At 53.1% G+C, this 24,404-nt stretch overlaps 1 protein-coding gene across 8 annotated transcripts in view; it reads left to right on the forward strand.

The window, feature by feature from the left end:
- TM6SF1 (transmembrane 6 superfamily member 1) overlaps positions 1-24,404 on the forward strand; it is a 62,253-nt gene that overhangs the window by 21,200 nt on the left and 16,649 nt on the right. For 3 of the 8 annotated variants that reach the window (XR_009245574.1, XR_009245575.1, XM_058665528.1), the window contains exons 1-6: positions 10,772-11,648; positions 15,632-15,735; positions 18,806-18,903; positions 21,655-21,758; positions 22,599-22,681; positions 23,606-23,727. Coding sequence is in view for 6 of the 8 variants with exons in the window: in XM_058665528.1 (XP_058521511.1) it covers positions 11,212-11,648; positions 15,632-15,735; positions 18,806-18,903; positions 21,655-21,758; positions 22,599-22,681; positions 23,606-23,727 (948 nt within the window). In the remaining 2 variants the exon portion in view is untranslated. Of the gene's footprint in view, positions 1-10,771; positions 11,649-15,631; positions 15,736-18,805; positions 18,904-21,654; positions 21,763-22,598; positions 22,682-23,605; positions 23,728-24,404 lie in introns of those variants that run through there. The other 5 variants (XM_058665529.1, XM_004594587.3, XM_058665531.1 and 2 more) reach the window with 5 other exon arrangements.

A 24,404-nucleotide genomic window follows, 5' to 3' on the forward strand; every position in this document is an offset into this window, starting at 1 on the left:
GCCAATGAAAGGGGAGAATTTGGCAACAGGCTTTTGGGAAAACGTGCTGCTCCATCTGAAGATACAGCCCCCCTCTTCCCGCCCCGAGAAACAACCTGGAGTTGTCAAGCCTAAAGGGGGAAAATAGCCGGGTGCAGAGGACGGGGATTTGGGAAGCACACGCGTGGAAAAGTACACGCCCGGAAAAGTACACGCCCACCACCCGAGAGCAGCTGCAGCCGCAAAGGAGCCCGTTCCCCCATATGGGAAACGGGCGTCTGTCCCCACACACCCACTCCCTGATTTCTTTTAGTTCCTTTAACTCCTAAAAAGGCAACTCTTCCTTTAGGATTCTTGTGCTGCCGGATTTTCAAATGTTTTTCCCTGCTTAAAACAGTGTGAGTCATGCAACTGGAGCTGTACCATGTATAAGGGTGCTTTCAAAGCATTTGCCAAAAAATAGGATTAAAAGACAAGTTAGGTGTTAAAAAAAAAAAAAGACAAGATTAGGGAGTGTCTGTTCTCAGGATTGTTAGTACCAATCCATGCTCTGTGCTGCAGGGTCTGGGTCCAGGTCTGGCTCTGGCTTCAGACCCAGGGTACCAACAGTGTTGGCTCAAATAATGGAATTCCTGCCATGGATTCTAATTTTTTTAATCTTAAAGTAAACATATCTTTTTCATTTGCCATGAATCAATATTTGTTTATCTGAGAGGCACACAGAGAAAAAGGTCCCAGTCACTGGTTAACTCTCCACATACCTGCGGTGGCCTGGAACCCAGCACTTAACCCAAGTCTCCCACATAGGTGGCAGGAAGCCAACTGCCAGAGCTGAGCCATCACCTGCTGCCTCCAGGTTTGCATTAACAGGAAGCTAGACTTGGGAGCTGGAGCTGGGACTCAATTCCATCACTCCAACGTGGGGTACTGTCGTCCCAAACAATATCTTAATCACTAAACCATGGAGCTAGCACATCGCCTCAATCCTCTACCTCCAAGCACCAGAATCCCATTGGAGTGTCACTTTGTGTTCCGGCTGCTCCACTTCCCATCCAGCTCCCTGTTTGTGGTCTGGTTAGGATGGCCCAAAGCCTTGGGACCCTGCACCCACTTGGGAGACCCAGAAAAAGTTCCTAAATAAATCTTTTACAAAAACCATAACACCACATTTCCACCCTCTATTAAAAACACACACACACAAACACACAACATTTATTTACTTATTTGAAATGCAGAGCTACAAAATCAAGGAGAGAGAGAGCGAGTCCATTCCCCAAATGATTGCAGCAGCTGGAGCTGTACGAGGCCAAAGCCAGAAGTCAGGAGTTTCTTTCGGATCTCCCACATGGGTGCAGAGGCTCAAGCACTTGGGTCATCTTCTGCACATTTCCAAGGAGCTGAATAAGAAGTGGAGCAGCCAAAACTCAAACTGGTGCCTGTGTGGGATGCAGGTCACGGCTTAGCTGGCTATGCCACAGCACCAGCCCCACTCTTTGCTTTTACAAAACTCAAACACATCATGAATGATGTCACATTAATATGCCAGTGTACTCACTTTCTTATTTTTCCAAAGTTTAGATGCATTCAATAAAAATGAGAATAGTTTTACAAAGCTTGTGATTAAAAAAATAACTCCCTTCCCCCATCCTCTCAACCTTATTCCCAAAGACAGGGTCTTCTGAGTCCTGCTCGACCTCATATTTCTACACCACTTGCTTGCATTGGTGTTTCTTGATGAGCGCAGATTTCAGTGCTACCCGTCAACCCTCTGCTGTGGAATATGAAGTTGTGCAGCACAGAGAGAAGGAAACAGAGAAAGGAAAAGATTTTCCATCCACTGATTCACACCTCAAGTGGCTGCACCAGCCAGGGAAGGGCCAGACTGAAGACAGGAGCAAGGAGCTGTTGTGCTGGATTTTTAGATCCCCAGAAAATCAATAAGTTTGAAATCGGTGCTAACGGATAAAGGCGGTTTATTCAGGTTAGCCTAGATCTCCCACCCACCCCCCCACCCCCCAACAGCCCAGCAGGGCTGGGTGGGGGAGGGGCAGCCGGAACGGCAGGGTGGAAAAAGAGAGAGAGGTTCAACAGCACAGGGTTTTTATACATTTCAGGACAATTCTTACAGTCATGATTGGTCAGTTTAACTGTTAACTTTTTTTTTAAAAGATTTATTTATTTTTATTACAAAGTCGGATATACAGAGAGGAGGAGAGACAGAGAGGAAGATCTTCCGTCCAATGATTCACTCCCCAAGTGAGCCGCAATGGCTGGTGCTGTGCCGATCCAAAGCCGGGAACCTGAAACCTCTTCCGGGTGCAGGGTCCCAAGGTATTGGGCCGTCCTCGACTGCTTTCCCAGGCCACAAGCAGGGAGCTGGATGGGAAGTGGAGCCGCCGGAATTAGAACCGGCGCCCATATGGGATCCCGGAGCTTTCAAGGTGAGGACTTTAGCCGCTAGGCACGCCGCCGGGCCCGAAGCAAGCAACTTTCAAAAAGTACAAACTGATGGGCTATAGGGCAGTGGGTCTTATCTAACACCAGGGACCTCCTTCCTGAGGCGTGCTCTGCCTATGTGACCTGCCAGGTGTCCTGCCAGGTGTCACATAGGCTGCCAGGCCTAGAGTTCACACAGCCCCCAGCCAAGCAATTAAGGCAGAAATCATAAAAACAGAAAGCACTTAGGTTCTTCAGAACTTTATCCTGCTCTCTCCCTGGGGACTGAAGCACTTGGCTTCCTTTGTGCTGTGTTCTAGAATATTATCAGAAAGCTGGATTGAAAGTGAAACAGCAGGGACTGGAACTGATGTCACCAATAGCGGCTTGACCGGCTGTGCCAAAATCCCGGTATACAGCTTGTTTATACGTAAATTATAAACAATAGTTATTGCATTTTAAGAATATTATGGGAGGAGTTATGCATATTTGGAGCAAAATGGGAAAGCCCACCAAGTTATCACGGGTGCTCCATCTGGTCTCTGTTTGGTTGCAGGTAGAGATTTCACAAGGCAATGGTGATGGTGGGGCGGGGAGAGATTGGCTTTTCCCATCTGGAAGGACATAGCTGCTGTTTATGCCCAGAATCCTGAACCCGGCTTCCAGTACGTTCCAGGCCATGGTTTTTCTGTCCAGGGGATTCAGCAAGGAATGAGTTGTGACTCTCATCCACCCCTAAGGACATCTGAGGTGAGGTCATGTACAGTTTGTCACTATCCTCAGGAAGAGGAACATGGGATTGACTCCTAGAACCTCCAAATCCCTGTGGTGAGAGAGACGGGCACAGAGAGAGAAAGAGCTATCCCCTGTCCACCAATCAGCGCTTCAAATGTCTGCAGCAGCCAGGGCCGGTTCAGGCCAAAGCTATGAGTCAGGAATTTTATTGGGTTCTCCCACATGGGGCATCACCCAGGCTCCCGGGCACATTGGTAGGAAACTGTCTGAAGTGGAGGTGGCATTCCATACTAGCTCTTCGGTATGACATGCTAAACCACAGGGCCTGTACTGACATCTTTATTTGTTTTTTATTTTAAGATTTATTTATTTAAGGGCCTGGCACAATGGCCTAGCGGCTAAAGTCCTTGCCTTGTACGCCCTGGGATCCCATATGGGCGCCGGTTCTAATCCCGGCAGCTCCACTTCCCATCCAGCTCCCTGCTTGTGGCCTGGGAAAGCAGTCGAGGATGGCCCAATGCATTGGGACCCTGTACCCGTGTGGGAGACCTGGAGGAAACTCCTGGCTCCTGGCTTCAGATCGGCACAGCACTAGCCGTTGTGGTCACTTGGGGAGTGAATCATTGGACAGAAGATTTTCCTGTCTCTCCTCCTCTCTGTGTATCTGACCTTGCAATAAAAATAAATAAATCTTTCAAGAATAAAATAAAATATATCATATATTTAAAAAATATGTATTTATTTAAAAGAAGGAGCTGCAGAGAAAGGAAAGACAGAGAAAGATCTTTGATCAGTTCTGGTACTCTCCCCCAAAATGGCTACAACAGTTTGGGCTGGCCCAGACCCAAACCAGGAGGTGTGAGTTCTGCCCAGGTCTCTTACGTTGGGTGCAAGGGCTCAAGTACTTAGGTTATCTTCGGCTTCTTTCCCAGGCATATTAGCAGGGAGCTGGATTAGAAGCAGAGCAACTGGGAATGGAACCAGTGCTCCAAGATGGGATCCTGGTGCTGCAAGCAATGGCTAAACCAGCTATGGCACAATGCTGGCTTCTTGTCTTCACATCTATTACTTTTTTATTTTTAAGCTTTATTTATTTTTATTGGAAAGAGTTATAGAGATGAGAGACAAAGATTTTCCGTCTGCTGGTTCACTCCCCAAATGGGCACAATTCCGAAGCTAAGCTGATCCAAAGCCAGGAGCCTCTTCCAGGTCTCCCACGTGGGTTCAGGATCCTAAAATTTTGGCCCATTCTTCTCTGCTTTCCCAGGCCACAAGCAGGGAGCTGGATGGGAAGCAGAGCAGCTGGGACATGAACCGACACCCGTATGGGATCCTGGCACTTGTGAGGTGAGGATTTAGTCAATTAAGCCATCGTGCCTGGCCCCTGATATCTTTTTTGAGAAAGAGTTCAAGAATAAATCCTCGGGGGCCTGGCAGCGTGGCCTAGCGGCTAAAGTCCTCGCCTTGAACGTGCCTGGATCCCGTATGGGCGCCGGTTCTAATCCCGGCGGCTCCACTTCCCATCCAGCTCCCTGCTTGTGGCCTGGGAATGCAGTTGAGGACGGCCCAATGCATTGGGACCCTGCACCTGTGCGGGAGGCCCGGAGGAGGTTCCTGGTTCCTGGCATCGGATCGGCGCGCACTGGCCCATTGGAGCTCACTTGGGGAGTGAATCATTGGATGGAGGATCTTCCTCTCTGTCTCTCCTCCTCTTTGTATATCTGACTTTGTAATAAAATAAATAAATCTTTAAAAAAAAAAAAAAAAAAAGAATAAATCCTCAGGCCTGGTGGTGTGGCCTAGCGGCTAAAGTTCTCACCTTCAATGCGCCAGGATCCCATATGGGCGCCGGTTCTAATCCCGGCAGCTCCACTTCCCATCCAGCTCCCTGCTTGTGGCCTGGGAAAGCAGTCGAGGACGGCCCAAAGCTTTGGGACCCTGCACCCGCGTGGGAGACCCGGAAGAGGTTCCAGGTTCCCGGCTTTGGATCGGCGCACACCGGCCCGTTGCGGCTCACTTGGGGAGTGAATCATCGGACGGAAGATCTTCCTCTCTGTCTCCTCTGCTCTCTGTATATCCGACTTTGTAATAAAAATAAATAAATCTTAAAAAAAAAAAAAATCCTCACACGGGAGACTTGGATTGAGTTCCTGGTTCCCAGCTTTTACCTGGCCCACTTCCGGCCAATGTAGGCGTTTGGGGGATTGTAGCAGGGGATGGGAGGCATGCCATAGGTAGCAGACATTGCAAACAAGGCCCAAGCACCAAATGTGGGCTCCAGGTAGATTTTGAATTCCTGAGAATGCCTTTTTTTTTTTTTTTTTTTGAATTTTCACTTGGTAGTTTTGGTTTTTAATTAACTAGGGTACAATAGGTTAAGTTTCCAGCTGAGTGGTCAGAGTCCTGGCTATTAAACTTCTGATTCAGCTGACTGCACAGAATGAGCCAAATGCCTCGGTCCCTGCACCCACATAGGAGATCCAGAAGAAACTCCTGGCTGCTGGCTTCAGACCTGCCCAGCTCTGGCTATTGTGGCTTTTTGTGGAGTGAATCAGCTGACAGAACACTTCTCTGTCTTGTGTCTCTCACTGTTGTAACTCTGCCTTTTCAAGAAAAATTAGTAAATATTTAAAAAAAAAGATACAGTCTTAAGTTATGTGGACTAGACAGTCTGAAAACTCTCCTGCTACAAAGCATGTGAAAACCCTGGATTCAATAGAACAAAATCACCTAAACCACAGCTGTGCCAAGCCTCAGAAAGGAAGTGAGAGAGAACTACCCCCACTCCCCGGGCCTGGAGTGTCTGGCAGCACGGGTGAGGCTGCCAGCTCAGCAGCCAGCAACCTCAGATGGTGGGTCTGCTCCTGCCTGGGTGACAGCTCTGTTCGTGGAGCATTTGTAGGAAATCCCAAAGGTTGCAACATTCTGTGTTTATAATTGGATGCAGGAAATCTTGCCAGGATGAATCTAGATCTAGATTAAAAAAATTATTTATTTTTGGTGAAAAGGCAGATATACAGAGAGAAAGAGAGGCAGAGAGGAAGATCTTCTGTCTGCTGATTCACTCCCCAAGTGGCCACAACGGCTGGAAATGAGCCGATCTGAAGCCAGGAGCCCGGACCCTCTTCTGGGTTTCCCATGCAGGTGCGGGGTTCCAAGGATTTGGGCCATCCTTGACTGCTTTCCCAGGCCATAAGCAGAGAGCTGGATGGGAACCAGGGCTGCTGGGATGAGAATTGGCACCCATATGGGATCCTGGTGCTTGTAAAGCGAGGTTTTAGCCATAGAGCCATTGAACTGGTTCTAGATCTAGATTTTCTTTCTTTCTTTCTTTCTTTCTCTTTCTTTCTTTCTTTCTTTCTTTCTTTCTTTCTTTCTTTCTTTCTTTCTTTCTTTCTTTCTTTCTTAAAAATTATATTTATTTTTTATTGGAAAGTCAGATATACAAAGAGGAGGAGAGACAGAGAAGATCTTCCATCTGGTGATTCACTCCCCAAGTGACCACAACAGCCGGAACTGAGTTCATCCGAAATCAGGAGCCAGGAGCCAGGAGCCAGGAGCTTCTTCTGGGTCTGCAACACAGGAGCAAAGTCCCAAGGCTTTGGACCATCTTCCACTGTCTTGCCAGGCCACAAGCAGGGAGCTGGATGGGAAGTGGGGTGGTGGTACATGAAGCGGTGCCCATACGAGATCCTGGCATGTGCAAGGTGAGGACTTTAGCCACTAGGCTATTGTGCTGGGCCCCTGGGCCTAGATTTTCAGTCACTTAAGCAAATATTTACTAATGCTTCCTGAATGCCAAGCACAGATCAAAGTACTTCATGAAAGAACAAAAATCAAAGATCCCTGCCCTCTGGAATGTCCACTTGCTTGGCCACCCTCTGCTGCCTTCCCTAGTGCATTAGCAGGGAGCTGGATGGGAAGTGGAACAATGGGGACCTGGACCAATGCCTTTGTGGGATGCCAGCATCATAGGCAGAGCCTTTACCCGCCATGCTACAACAGGAGTCCTGTAATCTCATTTTTCAATTTTCAAGAACCCTTTTCCCCTTTGTTCTTTGTAGCCACTCCTTTCTGATGCCCAACTGCAGCTTTGCCCCCAGATTCCTCTGAGGATGGTCATTGCCGTTTTCATGTGGTCCGTCCTCTGTTCTAAATTGTCTCTGTTTCCTTTGCATCCTTTTTTTTTCTGTTGGTTGAACCTGCATCTTCTCTTTCACGTGTGGGCTGTGTGGGCTGTGTGACCCCGTGTGGGCGCCTCAGACAGAGCTGTGGGCTCCTAACTTCTGCCAGCCCTGCCTCAGCTGTTATGGCCAATAGGAGGGTGAACCAGCAGGTGGAAGATCTCTCTCTCTCTTACACACTCTGACTTTCAAAAAACAGGACAATAATTTTTTTTAAGATTTTGTTTTTATTGGGAAAGCAGATTTACAGAGAGAAGGAAAGACAGAGAGAAAGATCTTCCATTGGCTCACTCCTCAAGTGGCTGCAATGGCTGGAGCTGAACTGATCTGAAGCCAGGAGCCAGGAGCTTCTTCTGGATCTCCCACACAGGTGCAGGGTCCCAAAGGCTTTGGGCCATCCTCGACTGCCTTCCTGAGCCACAAGCAGGGAGCTGGATGGGAAGTGGAGTGGTGAGGACATGAACTGGCACCCATATGGGATCCCAGTGCATGCAAGGCAAGGATTTAGCTGGGGTCCATCATATTGGACCCACAATAAATCTTTGAAGAAACTTGATGAAATAAAACCACACTCATGGAACAATCCTTGAGGATATTTAATTGCTTATAATCAGAGCTGGAAGATGAGTTGAGCGATGGATTGTGGAGGTGTGGCTGTCCTTGGATTGGAAGTGGAAGTTTGATGTGGGTACCAGACAGACATCTTCCACCCCAGGTCCCATGTATCGTGACATTTATCGTTGGAGCAAGCCAAGTCTTCAGAAATGTCTTATCTGCCAGAGATGACGACTGACCACTTGAACGTAGCAAGGGGCACCTGGCAGTATGCCAGTCATCTGCACCAAAGATGCATGGAGCGACAGCTGCCTGAGCGCTGATTCTATATTTACTGCTGGAGTATGACTGGGGACAGGCTACCCAGCACAGTGTTCTCTTTGAGAGGAGCCAGAGGAGTTGTCATCCCTGCCTCCCCCCGTACTCCCCCGAGCAACTGCTGTTTTTATCTTATGGACTCCAGGAATGAATGTTATAACCGATTATGTTTCCCTTCTTGCTTTGGTTGCTAGGAAACCCAGATAAAAAAAAAATTGCAGCCCTCCTCCGGCAACTGCACAGGGTCTACCTGCAGCTTCACCTCTGCTTTCCCTTCCTTCTCCCATCACTCTTTCCTGTCGAGCTCCTTTCCGCTGGCACTTTCTCTCTTACCTGTTTCTTCACTGTGAGGCTGGGCGTTAACAAAGCATCTGCAGTATGCTTGTGATAGGGACTGGCTATAGCTACACACCCCCTCCCTCTTCCCTAAACTCCAAAGGAGGGGCCAGGAGCGAGGTGTGGGCTGCCTTCTGCTTTCCTTTCTCAGATTTCCTGTCTGGGCCACCCCCTCAGTGCCCACCCCTCCGTGTGCTAAGTTCTCACTCCTCTCAGGACCAAGCCCCCAGTGTGCTACTTCCTGTTTCCCCAGGGTGGACGCAGGCGCTGGTAGGCTGGCCTTGACTCTAACTCCTGATTGTGGATTATTTTGCGTGGACACTATGCAATTGTCCTGCACATCAGAGCAGGTATAAAATCGACCTTGCTCTTTTTCTGTCTCTCTGTTTCCAGTTTCGCCTGCAGTTCCCTTTGCCCTTCTGGTCTGGGGCACTGTGATAGCCTTCATGGCCTGCAAGGTGGGTGTGCCCGCTAAAGCAAAAAGAGGAAACCGCACCAGCTGGGTGACTGTCTCCTCCCAAACACAGTCATTGCTGAGCAGATTGCGTCACCTCCTGAGCCATGAGCACAGATGCAGAGTGTGTCCACCTATCACCTGTGCTGTCACAGGCACAGCCACGCAGAGTCAGCACACATGCCTTGGAGCTGGCCATTTGAGCTTCGGAAAGCCATCTGACTGCCTCAGGCCCCAGGCTCCAGGAGGGCATTCCTCGGAGCTGGTGCCAGGGTTACAGAGGACAAGGTCCTGGGGACCACCCTGCGAGCTACCTCCCCAGAACTGGGTGACATTCCTTGGTTGACAACCTACTCACCACCCCACAGGTGTACCATTCCTCCCAAATGCGAGGGGACTTCAAGTCACTCATGGAAAATGGAATGAAAAACGGTGCAAGAAGTTTTAAAGTCCAAGTATACAGAAGAGTCTTCCAAAGAATAAATGATGTGGCCCAACAGCAGCTTAGCCAGCTAATCCTCTGCCTGCCACACTGGCATCCCATATGGGTACCAGTTGCCTCACTTCTAATTCATCTTCTTGCTAATGACATGGGAAAGCAGGGGAGGATGGCTCAGATCTTTGAGCCCCTGCATGCATGTGGGAGACCTGGAAGACGTTCCTGGCTCCTGGCTTCAGGTTGGCCTAACTCTATCCACTCTGTAGCCATTTGGGGAGTGAAGCAGCAAAAAGATATCTCAGCCTCTCTGTAACTCTAAAAACAAATAAATCTTTAAAAACAAAACATTAATGATAAATGAGTAGCACGAAAGACGTATGCATGGATTAAAAACTTTTCTTGTATAAAAATAAACATTTTTTAAAATCTCTATTTTAAAGGAGGCTGCACAGAGGAGAGACAGAGAGAAGATCTCCCACTTACTTGGGACCACAGAGGGTCCTCTCACATCCTCTCCCTGACCTTGTTGTGACTGGGGGATGTGAACCAGTGGAAGAAAGAATTTCTATAATTTGACTGCCTTTTCACTTGATTATTGTTTATAGTCCTTGCCTCTTCTGCTGACCTATATAGTCTGTTGTACATTTTACTTGAACTTGCCAGTGACGCTGTAAGCCTTTGTAACTTAAACACGTACCATGTCAGAACATTATAGTGGAAACAAAACACAAAAGAGACAGTTGGGTGCCGAGGGGTGAGCAGGTCAGGTCTTCTAGTGCAGGTGAGGCTGGTGCCGGACCTGGCTACTAAGAGGAGGTACCAACCAGGACTAAAAGGTGGTGGCACAGACTGGGAGGAGCCAAAGTAGTGTGGATAGAAACCAGAGGAGTGGGGACTTGTTGAGGGTGCAAGGGGTTGCAAGGGACTCCTGCAGGGCACAAGAGAGCCAGTCAGGCAAGGAGGACGTTGGTGGTGGTTGGGGGATGGGGGTCCGACCTCAAATTAGCAGTGGGAAGAGGCAACGGCTTAGCCGAGGTGTTTGCAATTGTCAGCTGTGAGTAGTTTGGGGCATAGGGCAAAGCTCAGCTGGGGCTGTGAAACAGGGTGATGGGCAGGTCACAGGAGGGACCAATTTGGAGAGGAATTTTGGATGCCTCCGGGCTGGGCCTTAGCTACTCAGAGCTGCAGAAGGGGTAATCTATGCTCCTCATTGGGGCTCTCCCATGGCCAAAATGAGACTTGTGATCTCTAAATTTCCCTCCCTGCTGTGAGGACCCTAAGTCTGTACCAGCCCCGCTCTTGGTCGCTTCCGTCCTTCGACTGTCTAAAACTCACTGCTCTGTGCAGGGAAGGAGGGTGGGGAAGGGAGGTGTCTCTGGCCCTCCCTCCGCCTCAGTGGGGCACCGGGGCACCTTGTCTTCCACCCTTTGTTCCCTACAGCGCCCGCCTGGCTCCCTGGCCGCAGCCTGGCCCTCCAGGAGCTTCCTGCAATAGAATTCAGCAAGGAGGGCTGGACAGGATAGGGTTCGACCCCACAGGCCCACGCGGGGGTGGGGAACCCTTGTTTTCTGCAGTTCCCCAGACAGCGCCAGACTCAAGGTTTCCGGGCCTGGTGTCCCTCCACGCGTGCTCCCCGTTTCGCACGCAGAGGTGGGCACAGCCGGTGAGAGGGTAGTCAGGGCTCAAGACTGAAATTCTGATCTCTTGCACCTCGCGGCGCGCGGGGAGACCCCGAGGTCGCCGGGGCATGTGTCCCGCCTGTTCTCTCTGGGCCCATGGCTGCCGGGGACCCGGTCTGTGGTCCTTCTCGTCTGACACCCTCCCCCTCAGGTTTGGGCACCTGTGCCCGGGCAAGGCTGGCGCCGCCCCTCGGCGTCGGCGCGCGCTCCTCGCTGCGCCCTGGCGCCCTGGCGCCCCCAAGACAGCGGCGTGGCGCGGCCGCCCCGGCGGGACTGTACCCGCGCCGCCCTGCTCCCCGGGCCGGCGCTGCGGGCGGCGCGGGGCGGGGCGCGGCCGGGGCTCCGGGAGCCGACGCCGCGGGGCGCGGGCGCCGCCGGAAGCGGGCGGGGCGCGGGCGGGATGCGGTGAAGGGCGAGCGGCGCGGCGCGGCGGCGGCGGCGATGAGTGCTTCTGCAGCCACCGGGGTCTTCGTGCTGTCCCTCTCGGCCATCCCGGTCACCTATGTCTTCAACCACCTGGCAGCCCAGCGCGAGTAAGTAGCGGGTGCGGCGGGGCAACTTTCCGTTAGGGCCAAGTGCACCCAGCGCCCAGTGGCTCCTGCTCTGCCCGGGAGAGAGGACCCAGAAGAGAGGACCCGGGAGGAATTGCCGATTGCTGGGCGCCTGGGCTGGGGTCACAGAGGTCAGCAGGGACATGCCCCTGCCCGTATGTGTGTGTGTGTGTGTGTGTGTGTCTGGAGGGGTTGCGGGGAGCAGAGGAAGGGTGGAGAGCGAACCAGCGCGGAGGCGACGCGCTTCGCCGGGAGCTTTCTTCTCTTCCCATTTCACAGCGGAGTGCCCATGTATGGACTTGCACATACTCACCCCTTCTCAGTAATTTTAGAAAATGCTGTGCGTGACCGGCAGGATTAGCCGCCCCCCAGTTCCCGGCCAGCCCCCGGCAGGCAATGGACGTGGGTTCCAGGCATGGCTCTGGCGCCAACGCTGCGGGCTGGCCTCAGTCTTCTGGTCTGTGAAGTGGACTTGGTGTGCATCCTGTTGTGGTGATTTAAGAAGACTTGCTGGTGAAAGGAGAAGGGCTGGTGGAGCAGGGTGGGAGCTTCTCAGAGCGGGGGAAGTGATGGGGCTGAAGGAAAGATGTCTTTGGGTCAGGGTCCGCCTTCCAGGCTGGCAGAGGGTGATAGGGGCCGGGGCTGCTGCTGCTGGTGGTGGCTGTCTGGGGGGGGGAGCAGGAAGAAGCCTGTTTCGCCCAGTGGCTGGTGCTAAGGAAATTGCATCAGCGTGCAGGCCGCATGTAAGTGGCGGCCGCAGCAGGCCGGAACTTCTCTGTGGCTGCTGCAGCCACCTAGTCCAGGGGGCACCTGAGCTGTGTAAAGGCAGAGTTTGCCCCCTGCCCCATCCTGCAGAGCCCTCTGGGGCAGCCCAGTGTTAAGTGCCTGTCGTTGGGGTGTCCTAAGATGGCATTGTGGGCAGCTCAGTGAGCAACCATGGACTTCCTGTTCTAAGTGTGGAAGCACTGTCCTGAACAAGCCAGAAAAGGCTGAGGCTGGGGGTCAGGGAAGCCTGGGGGGACAGGGGTGGGAGTTGGCATGGGACCTAGTGGTGAGCACCTGGACTTCCACATCGGAGTACCCGGCTCCGGCTCCCTGTTGTTGCAGCGCTTGGGAGGGCAGCAGGTGGTGGCACCAGTGATGGGACTCCTGCCACCCACGTGGAGAGTCAGGATTGAGTGACTCGGTCCTGGCCATTGTATTTGGGGAGCTGTGTGTCTGTGTCTCTGGCCTTCAAAACAGATGTCCACAAATGCGCCATGATGTGCAAGTGGAAGAAGGGGGCAGATGGTCAGAGGGCCCCTGTGAGGGGACCAGCAGGGGACAGTCTTCCAGCAGGGGAACAGGGATCAGAGCAGGGGAAGCAGGTGGGTGCACCTGCCAGGAACTCTGCAGGTAAGCAGAGTGGCCCCCGGAAGGCTGTCCCGGCAGCCAGGGGGATCTGCAGGTGACTCCTGGGACTGGGACTCAGCTGACACTTGCATCTACTTTGGTGGAAATGGAATCTGCTGTTGTCAAGGCATTATCGATAGATTGATGGGTTGGTCACCTTGCTAAGTCCTGCTGTGCTTTGAGGCATTGATTCTAAGTTCTCTTCTGGTCCTCCCGAAGGTGGGACTTCCAGGGCTCTTGGACCCCTTGCTCCCCTGTCGCCGTCCCCTCCAGGGTCTGGTCTGAGATTTTCCTCCTGATCCTGGCTATGGCAGAGATTCTCAGGACAGACACTGTCCAACATGCAGGCCAGCTGACCTTGCTCCTTAAACAGCCCCTGTCCTGCCCCGCCTCTCCGCCTGGGGTCGCTGTCTCCCTCCCTGGCATTGATAGTTGGTGCTGCTGCATGGCCCAGGCAGACTAAAACTCCACCTCTTTCCTTCTGCAGAGCCCCCTCCAAGCGAGCAAGTAAGGGGTACTTCTCTTTGAGCATCGCCCCCCTCACGTGGTATAACTAGAGTTGCTGTCCTTGGGGCCAGGTCCTTTCCATACCTTGCCCAGCCTGACACCTGGCAGATTGTGGTGGAGTCTCTCTCTCATGCTCATACACTGCTCACGCTCATCCATGCATGGAGGAGATGTCTGTTCTGTCCTCCGAGATGAACAACCTCATCACCCTTGGCCCACTCGCCCACTTGGCCCTGCTGTTCCAGCTTTGGTCCTGCTGACTTAAGAGGACCCTGCCCTCTGCTACTGCAGGAACCTGGCGCCCCAGTTTCTCTTCTCTTTCCTTCTCCTCCCCCAGAAGGAATGCCATGAACCAGGTTGCGTGGCCTCTTCCTGCCTTCACCAGCCCCATGGCTGTGTGTGTGAGCTCTTGGAAGGAGCAGGGTGGGGGTAGTCTCCTGCCCACCACCTGCTCCCCTCCAGCTCCCCCGCTGTGCACCATGAAAGCGCCTGTCTCATGCTTCCCTGCCTCCCTCCTCACGGGCCTAGCCTCGTGGCCTCGACCCACGTCAGCTCCCCGGGCTCAGCTGAGAGGCAGAACATGAGCAATCATTGATGTGCACAGCCGGGAGCCTCCCAGGGCCTGGGATGCAGTCATCCTCATCCTCCTCCCGGAGCTCCCCGTCCCTCCCCTCCTAACCCCTTCCCACAACCTACCAGCTGTCTTCCGTATCACCCAGTGGTTAGCGTCCACCCGCTCACCCCCTGTCCATCATCCACCCTCCTCCCTCATTGGCTGCTGTCTGTTTCCTTTCTCCCAGGGGCATGTGATGAAGGTTATCAGGCTGCCATGTTGCACATGTACATGCGTGTACATGCATGTGCACAGTGATACCCAGGCTGCCATGTTATGTGTGCGTATGTGTATAGATGTTCATATATGTGCATGGTGGTTGTCAGACCGCCTGCCATGTTGCATGTGTGTGCGTGGTGTCTGGAAGGCGTTGTCACAGCTCTCCGGGCTGGTGTAGCATGTTAACAGAGTAGCCCGGGTGCTTCTTTGTCCCAAGCTGGGAGTTGTGCTGGTTGGAGGTGTGGGAGGTGGAGGCACTGAGATGGGTCTCTTACCTAGATGGGAGACTCTCTGTTTACCTGGTATCCCTGGTGGCCAGAGAGCCTGGCCCTGGTTGGCGGTGTAGGCCCCCTGCTGGCTCTGCTGAGGGCTGCCTTGGTGCTGGCCTCTGGTCCAGCCCCGACGCTCCTCCTAGATTTTCTAGCCTCATCCTCTGGCCTGTTTGGATAGACCAGAAGTCTTGAAAGGCAGGGATGGGAAACGCATGCCATGAAAAGAACTTCTAATTCCATTTTCTCACAAACCACTCAAAGTCCCCTAGTACACGTGGCATTGCCTGTGGTGTCCTGGAAGGCATGTGTGTGCCTGTGTGTGTGTGTGTGGCTTTAATGGTTCTGTTTGTGTGCCTGTGTGTGTGTGTGTGTGTGGCTGCAATAACTGTGTGTATATGTTTGTGGCTGTAATGGTTCTCTGTGTGTCTCTTTGTGTGTGTGACTGCTGTGGCGGTATGTGTGTGTGTGTGACTGCTGTGGCCACTGTGGCTGTTGCGTGTGTGTGTGTGACTGTCATGAATGTGTCTATGTGTGTGTGTATGGCTGTGCATTTCCCTTCTGGCCTGCCCAAAGGAAGGAGGCTGATTCTGAGGCCATGCCTGCCGCAGCCCTGGGAAGCAGGAGCTGGAGGGGGCAGGAAGAGGCCGTAGGGGCCAGGCTGGCCTGGGGTGAAGCGCGCTCCACACGTAGCACTGTGTACAGGAGAAGGGGTCACAATAAGCCAAGAATGAAGGCCTGGGGCTCCAGCTCCTTCAAAGTCCAGGGCTGTGACCTGGAGGGACTGGAGGGTGTCAGGCGACCCTCCCTGTGTACAATGCCCTTAGCTGCAGGTGGAGGCCAAAGGACGTGCCCAGGATGTGGCACTGGTCCAGCCCCAGCCAGGACACTCAATGGTCTGGAAGTTCCCTGGCCCCTGGGCATTTGTTTCCTAAGTGACCACTTCCCTTTTCTGGTCCTTCCAGCTCCTGGACAATCGTAGGGGTGGCTGCTCTCATCCTGCTCCTGGTGGCCCTGCTGGCTCGCGTCCTCGTCAAACGAAAGCCGCCCAGGGACCCGCTCTTCTATGGTGTGTATATCTGCACCGCCCCCAACCCTGGCCAGTGGCCTATGCCCTGTGTAACTCCCCTACCCTGGCCTTGGCACTCATTTCTCCTTGGCTGTGCACCTGCTGGGTCTTGCTGTGGATAGTGGCCGGAAGTGGAGGGTGTTTCAGGCCAATCCCCCGACCCCCGTACTCCCGGGGGGGGAGGTATCCTGGAGAGGATTTCCACCAGGGTCAGACAAGCCTCAGGCCTCCAGCTCGCAGCAAGCTTCAGGTCCTGACCTCTGACCTCTGGCCTTGGCTCTGGGACCAGACTCTTTCCTGTTTCTGGTCTTTTCAATTGCTGTGTGCAGGCTCCTCCCCTTACAGTCTGGCACAGTTGTTAATTGGATGGTGGCCCCTGTCTGTACAATTTTGTGTATGAAATAGGAAAATAACAAAGGGAGGGGACTTCAGAAAGTTTGTAGCAAGTGGAATGAATAGACAAATGTGTTGCTGGAATGAAAAAAATTGCCAAATAAAATGGGTTTATTCTTTTTTTTTTTTTTTTTTTTTAATAGTAATTTTTTTTTAAAATATTCATTTATTCATTAATTACATTGCATTACATGACACAATTTCATAGGTACTGGGATTCCCCCCCCTTCACCCCAAACCCTTCCCCCATCATGAATTCCTTCACCTTGATGCATAACCACAGCTCAAGTTCCGTTGAGATTCCCTAATTAAAAGTTTACACCATACAGAGTCCAGCATCCCACTTGTCCAGTTCAAGTTCAACCGCCTCTTAGGGAGGCCCTCTCAGGTTTGTAGGCAGAGCCAGCAGAGCGTCACCTCGATCAATTAGAAGCTCCAACATATCATCAGCAACAGTCCAGGTATGATGAGGCTGGTGCAGAGTCCACTGATTGACATAGTCCGTCTTAGGGTTTCCCCTTGTCCAGTTTTCCGCTGCAAGCATAAAGCTGAGGTGGTTGATTCATCTACTCCATTTTCCATGTGGTGGCTGTGCGTGGATTTCACATTTTTTTTCACACCAAAAGAAAATTGCTTTCCTTTTGCCTCCTTGTTTCCTCAGACTCTGAAATCCCCCTCTTACAACGATGGTGGAGGGAGGTGGAGGGGATGAAGGGACAATGAGTGAGTGTTGTGTACTGGGGGGCAAGATGCTGGCTCAGAGAGGTTAAGCAATGCCCCAAGGTCTGAGCGGCCTTGACGCTGAAGCCCACCCCCTGTCCTGGCATGTGCCACCTGTGGCCTTTGAGGGCCTCCTGTAGCTGGTGCCAGGCACTGTCTCTGGCAGCCATGGTTGATTTTCCCCATTCTCCAGGGCTGTGAGGTAGGGTTTGGGACCATGCTCTGGGGCTCCTTGCTCCCTGACTGACCGACTGGCGGAGCGTGTCCTCCTCACACAGCACAGAGAACTGAGTGGTTCAGGAAGAGCCATGCCCCTCAGTGATGGCCCTGCCGCCTGGCACCTGCGTCTCACGGTCAGAGCCACGCTGAGGGCCTGTTGCCTCTGGCGTGGGAGCACAGTCAGCCTTGGAGGACCTGGGCAGAAGTGGGCCAGAGGTGCTGAGTCCTGAGCTCCCTCCTTCCCCCAGGGCTGAGGGGAAGAGTGCGCCTCCCCTCTGTATTCCCCAGATAGCTGGCCGAGTAGCCGTGCCCACTGGCACCTGCCACCTGCAGTGGACTGTCTGTTCCTCACCTCCTTCCCTCTACTCCTGGGAGTTTTCCCACAAGCAGGGCCCTCCCCGTAGCCCTGGCCTCCCATCTCAGAACACTGGTTCCTGTCTCAGTGGACGGCTTTGCTTCCAGTCCAGCTCCTTTACTAATGTGCCTGGGAAGGCTGCAGAGGAGGGCCCCTACTGAGGTGACTCAGATGGAGCTCCTGGCTCCTGACTCCTGCCAGCCTGGGGCAGCCCCAGCAGTCACTTGGGAAATGAACCAGTGGAATGGAAGATCTCTTTTTTTCTAGTACTCTGCTTTTCAAAGAAATAAATAAGCGAATCTTTAAGAGGGAGAAAAAAGCAAGATGGATATCAGAAAGTGATGTTGTTGGGGTTGGTGCTGTGGTGTAAAGCGTAAAGTTGTTGCTTGTGGTACTGGCATCCCATTTGGGCACTGGTTTGAGCCCGGATGCTCCAATTCTGATCCAGTTCCCTGCTAATACATCTGGGAAAGCAGAGGAGGATGGACCAAGTGCTTGGAACCCTGCACCCATGTGGAAGGCCCGGAAGAAGCAAGAGTCCCAGCTTCTGACGGGTCTAGCTCCACCCTTTACAGCCATTTGAGGAGTGAACCAGTAAGTGGAAGATCTTCCTCTCTGTGTCTCTCTCTCTTTGTAACTGCCTTTCCAATAAATCAGCACATCTTTTTCTGACAGACAACAGCCATCCCTGTGCTGCGCAACTCTGTGCTTACCCAGGGAAGCCTTGGTACATGTGAGCCTCGCCTTCCCTGGGATCCCCATGCATGCCGCGCTCCTCCACATGCATGGCTGTGGACCCTGGCCGAGGCCAACTTACCTTCCCAGGACGCAGCCTCCCTTTCTGGGCCTTTTCTCTCAGTGACCATGTGATTTCCCACTGTCCAAACCTGCTGCACAGCCCACAGTGCGTAGATGCCCATTTGTCCTCACTGAAAGTACAGCTTGCTCCTCCAGCTGGCAGGCGCTGGGTCCTGTTACCCACTGTTTTCTGTTTGGCTCACGCTGCTGCTGGCAGTGTGGCTTCCGTTCTGGAATCTCCTATGGACCATTCTGTGTCTTTTTTTTTTTTTTTAAAGATTTATTTATTTTATTGGAAAGGCAGATTTACAAAGAGAAAGATCATTCGTCCACTGGTTCACTCCCTAAATGCCCACAGTAGCTGAGGCTGGGTCAGGCTGAAGCCAGGAGCTGTAACTTCTTCCAGATCTTCCACATGTACTTGAGCCATCCTCTGCAGCTTTTCCTAGGCTGTTAGCAGGGCGCTGGATTGGAAGTAGAGCAGCCAGGACATGAACTGGTGCCCCTGGCAGATGCTGGCACTGCAGACGGCAGCTTAGCCCACTACTGCACTGTGCTGGCCTGAACTGGTGTCTCTTTCCCTAGTGTATGCAGTTTTCGGATTTACCAGCGTGGTGAACCTCATCATCGGACTAGAGCAAGATGGAATCATCGATGGCTTCATGACTTACTACCTGAGAGAGGTATGGGGCTGTGCTGGGCACGGGTGTCCCCCACGAGACCGTGAACAGGGGCGGGTCACAGCATTGTATTTGCTGCCTTGGCCTCGGGCCACCCAGCCCCTAGGAGCCATGGCCTCCCAGGGCCTTGCTTGCCTTAGGCGTTCAGCCCCTGCAGCTCATGGCCGGCCTGCCTCGTGACCTGCTTCTGCTTGACTCCTACTTAAGGTAAATGAGGAACTGGAGATGGATTTAGGATTTGTGTGTCTGGTAATACTTTCTCAGAAAACCCAAGTAAGTCTTAAATTTGTTGTTTTTTTTTTTAAGATTTATTATTATTGGAAAGCCGGATATACAGAGAGGAGGAGAGACAGAGAGGAAGATCTTCCATCCGATGATTCACACCCCAAGTGAGCCACAACGGGCCGGTGCTGTGCTGATCCGAAGCCGGGAACCAGGAACCTCTTCCGGGTCTCCCACGTGGGTGCAGTGTCCCAATGCATTGGGCCGTCCTCAACTGCTTTCCCAGGCCACAAGCAGGGAGCTGGATGGGAAGTGGAGCTGCCGGGATTAGAACCGGCACCCACATGGGATCCCGGGGCGTTCAAGGCGAGGACTTTAGCCACTAGGCCACGCCGCCGGGCCCAAGTCTTAAATTTGTTAGGTGCCCAACATAGCGAAGGCACTCAGCGGGACTTGTACCACCCTCTCACCTTTTCCCCCACCCCATACACATAGGTGCAACTTGTAGCAGGTAGCAAGTCTGACACCAGAGAAAGAGATATCTTCCATCTGCTTGTTTGTTCTGTGAATGCCCACAGTAGTCAGGGCTGGGCCAGGCTGAAGTCAGGAGCCAGGTGCTCCATCCAGGTCTTTCATGTGGATGCAGGGACCCAAGCACTTGCTGCCTCCCGGGTGCATACTGGTGGGAAGCCGGACTGGAAGCAGATGCGGGTCTTAATCCTTGGTGAGGGAGGATTTTCAGTCAGGGCAGGTTGTCTGTCAGAGAAGGGGGATGTGTTGTGTGACAGGGATATAGCATGGAGAAACCAGCTTGAGCAGACAGTACACGGCTGCAGGTTGCAGATGAGCACCACTTCCGGCCACCCCAGCAGGTGGAGGGCACCCAGGGAGAAGGGACAGGTGGGTGGAGGCTGCGGTGGAGGAGCATCAGCATCTCCCCTGAAAGGCACTGCTGTGGGGAGGAGGGGCAGGGGTGGGGAAGCAGTGTGGAGGTCACCTGGGGATGCTCAGGGTCTCGGGGATTTGGGGGCTTCATCCTGCAGAGCGCTGTGGGTCCATTCCCTTGGGACCAGGGAGCCCAAGGCAGAAGGGGAGGAGCCCCTGAGGTGGAAGGTGCCGGGTGGGGGGCAGGTGAAGGAAAAAGCCTCAGAGTGGGGGTCCCTGCAGGGGCGATTTGGGAAAGCAGCAGCGCCTGGGAGATCTGGGGGTGGAGCCCTGATCAGGGCCAGCATTAAGCATTGAGCAGGTGAGTGGGATGAAGGGGGCAGGTCCAGCAGCACCCTGGTCTGGGTTGTGGGGAGATCTGGGCTGGATCCAGCACCAGCAGCTTTGGGAGGTTGCAGAGTAGAGACCACCTGGATCCCTGCCTTGTGGTGGGAAGTGATGGCAAGGCCAGGAGGTGAGAAGGGACTGGGGCTCACCTGGACTTGCGGCCGGGGTTCCGTGGGGAATGCCCAGGGACTGAGAAAGGGGATATCCTGGGTGACATCACAGTTGGGATCTGATGGAACCGTGTAGGTGACCCCGGGGTTGGCATGGGCAGACTGAATGTGGAGGGGAGGGGAGGCTGATGGACTAACAGAGATTGAAGGTTGGAGGTCGGATGAGTGTGAGGGGGGCTGGGGACGCTGACCCACAGAGCGTGGTGGGAGTGACTGGTGAGCAACAAAGTCAGGTGGGGATTTCTGATCAGAGCTGGGGGGCGGGCTTGGTGGCTATTGCTTCCTGCCCCATTGTGATGTTCACTCTATCTGGTCAGTAGGATTCAGCAGTGACACTCCCAGGGTGAAGACTGGTTTGACCTTGTGCTCTTCCATGTTGGGCAGGAATTTGGGAATCCTGGGCTTGGGTGGGGGGGGGACATGTGGGCTGAGCCAGGAGGGCAGGAAGGTGGGCGGAAGGAGGGAGGAAACCAGATGGGGCCAGAAGGACACCAACAATGCAGGCAGATCTGCCGGGACTTCCCAGCAGCCCCCACCTGTAGCCGTGACCGCCTGGGGGAGGGGAGACATACACTGCCTGCCCCACAGTCTCATGGTCATCGGGAAAAGACAGGCTCCTGGTGGTACAGGCCACAAAATTTCACCTCCTGGAGCCCAGGCATGCCTATCCTCCCAGGCTGTTGGGAAGGGGCACGAGGGGGGCCATTGTGCAGCTCTGTGCGTGCGTCCACACACAGGGGTTTCTTCACAGAACTCACAGAAAATGGAATTAAAAGCTGAGTTTGGGATGACAGCACGTGTGACCTCATGGTTAAGCTGCCCATGTCCCACATTCGAGTGCCTAGGTTTGATTCCTGGCTCTGGGCTTCTGCAAATGCAGACCCTGGGAGGCAGCTCGTGGTAGAGAGCTGGATGGAGTTGACTAGCTCAGCTAGCTAGGGCTGGTAGTGGGGAAGGGTGGGCACCAGCAGGGGGATGGGAGCTCTCTGTCTCCCTGTCTATGTCTGTCTGCCAAGTGGATGAATGAACTGATTCAGTAAATGTATGTTGAAGCCTTGTTTCCAGTGCACTTGTCTGGCATCTTCCTCAGGGTGAACCGTACCTGAACACCGCCTACGGCCACATGATCTGCTACTGGGACGGCTCAGCCCATTACCTGATGTACCTAGTGATGGTGGCCGCCATCGCCTGGGAGTAAGTCACTCGCCCATCATCCTGAGTGCTTGCGCTGAGCAGCAGGTGTGGAAGGGCAGCTGTGAGAAGAGCTGGCCTGGCCAAGAACACTGGTTCCGTGGCTCCATTCTCCCTACCTCTTTCAGGCAATGGCTCAGGTGTGGGGTCTCCCCTCCAAACCCAGGGACTGCAGCCTAACTGGCTGGCTGTGGCTCCTTTCTCCCAGCACTGCCCCCCTCTCTCTCCCACCGTCCTTCAATGCTCAGGAACTCTGCTTGCCTCTGGCTCATTCTGGTCCGCTCTGGGGGCACACTAGTGGCCAGGCCAGCCAGCTCAGAGCATCCACTTCCGCCACCCTGTGCAGGTTCGCCTGAAGTTCCAGAGCCTGCCCCAGAGCATGCGGTCCAGGTGGGGATAACGAAGATGCCAAGTTGAAGGGACTCCTGTCAGCGTTGGCCCCACAGGACGGGTTATGTTTAGCAGTTCCTTTAGCATGTGGGGACATGCGTCACATGGTGTCTTCACGTTGGGGCTGTGGCAGCCCTGTTCTGACATAGGGGGAAGTCCGCTGCTGCTCACACCTGACGGGGCTCCTCCCCACCTCCATCTTGGGACCTTCCTCAGCTCTTCTGGCTGTGAGTTTCATGCACAGTTGAGGTGTGAACACTGCGGTGTGTGGCTGCCACCATTTCCTGTTCACATGGCTGACGAATGGAAATGAGGCTTCATCCCCAGGGGTCCTTGCAATGTTCCCAATTCCAGAAGTTTTAGTTCAGGAGCTTTGCTAAATCCTGAGGGTTGCCTTTGGCTCGTCCATGCTCAGGGAACTATATGAAGATTGAGTTTTGTTGTGTCTTTCAGGGAAGGTTACAGAACCGTTGGCCTGTATTGGGTTGGCTCTATTCTCATGAGCATTGTTGTGTTTGTGCCTGGAAACATTGTAGGTAAGATGATTCTTCACTGACTTTTTGTTCTCAGAAACCAGAGAGATTTCCCCACCTAAAGACTTATTTTATTGGAAAGGCAGATATACAGAATGAAAGAGGGACAAAGATCTTCCATCTACTGGTTCACTTCCCAAATGGCCACAGTGGCCAGAGAGGAGCCAATCTGAAGCCAGGAGCCAGGAGTTTCTTCTGGGTCTTCCACACAGGTACAGGGTCCCAAGGCTTTGGGCCGTCCTCTGGGGCTTTCCCAGGCCACAAGCAGGGAGCCAGGTGGAAAGTGGAACAGATGGAACATGAACTGGTATCCGTATGGGATGCTGCACTTGGAGGTGGAGTGGAGGATTAGCCAGTTGAGTCATTGTGCTGGCTCTGGTGAATTTTTTCCAATAAATAAATAAATAAATAAGTAAACAAACAAACAGAGGCACTGACTGGGTTACAATGGAAACGGGGGATTCCCAAGCTTACCTGTAAAAACCTGTCTTGCAGAATTACTCTTTCTGTTTGCCTCCTCAACCTCACCTTCTAAGAAGTCTTTCTTGAGTGGTTTTTAGAAGTGTATGCGGAGCAGGGTCAACTGTCAGATCTCTTAGAAGGCCCCAGAAGGTTTGAGTAGAGTGTTGGTGATTACATTTAGTGGCATGCTCCCAAGATGTGCTTGGAAATGAAAGACTCCTGAAGGCCCCAGTCTGAGAGGTGACGGATGCCCATGAGGGTGCTCACTGTTAAGTTCTGAAGCTGAGGCATGCCTGTTAATGTTAACACCCGATGGCTTAACCCAGGCTTTTATTTCTGCTTCATCACAGATCTTGCCTGGTTGTTTTAGTCTTATATGACTTGGGATGGGGGAGGGGTGGGTCACTTGTGTTTCCATGTGCTTCTGGTCAACTTTTGACTTTCTCATTTCTCTTTCTCAAATAGGGAAGTATGGAACCCGAATTTGCCCTGCTTTTTTCTTAAGCATACCATACACTTGTCTTCCCATCTGGGCTGGCTTCAGAATTTATAATCAGCCAGGAGAGCCTTGTAATTACCCCTCCAAGGTGATTTGATCACGTTTGAATGTGATGCTTTCTCAGATCTGCCGGGTTCACCCCCATCCACTGAAGCGTCTGCCCTGTGATCCTGGCACGCCTGCAGCATGCTTCACAGCCAAGTCAAGGGAGCCATGGGGGTCTGTTTGAGTCTGGAGACACCTGCTTCCAAGGGGGAGAGGCCATGCTTTTTGGGAACCACCCGTGCCCCTGGCTGTCACCTTCAGAGCCTGTCTCAGTCCACAGTCCACAGTCTGCAGTGGGTAGTATGCTATTCAGGGCTCAGATGCGCAGTGCCTGGGCACTACCCTGGGAGCAGGCTAGAGACAGGACGCTGTCCACTGCTGGCTCTGTGGCTGAGGCTCCGGCCTCTTGAAATGGCAGCCCCATGGAGACTGGCCCTGGATATCTCCTGGGATGCCTCCTTTCTGTTCACAGTCAAGGTGGTCAGAGTGAACAAGCCATGGCCTGACAAGTGCTTCATGAGGGGCTCGGCCTCCAGCTAAGTGACATCTCTCCAAGTTTGACTTCCTTTCATTGGTGGCTGGTCCTAGGCCAGGGTCATTTCAGCAAAACACACACATAGGAAGCCAAGGTGCTAGCGATAGCCAGGAGACAACAATCCACTTTACATGCAGATGGACAGAATCACTTCCTGTGGGTTACACACACACACGCACACACAC

This window comes from Ochotona princeps, chromosome 6 (genome assembly GCF_030435755.1).
Source record: "Ochotona princeps isolate mOchPri1 chromosome 6, mOchPri1.hap1, whole genome shotgun sequence".
In the NCBI taxonomy this organism is placed as follows: domain Eukaryota; kingdom Metazoa; phylum Chordata; class Mammalia; order Lagomorpha; family Ochotonidae; genus Ochotona; species Ochotona princeps.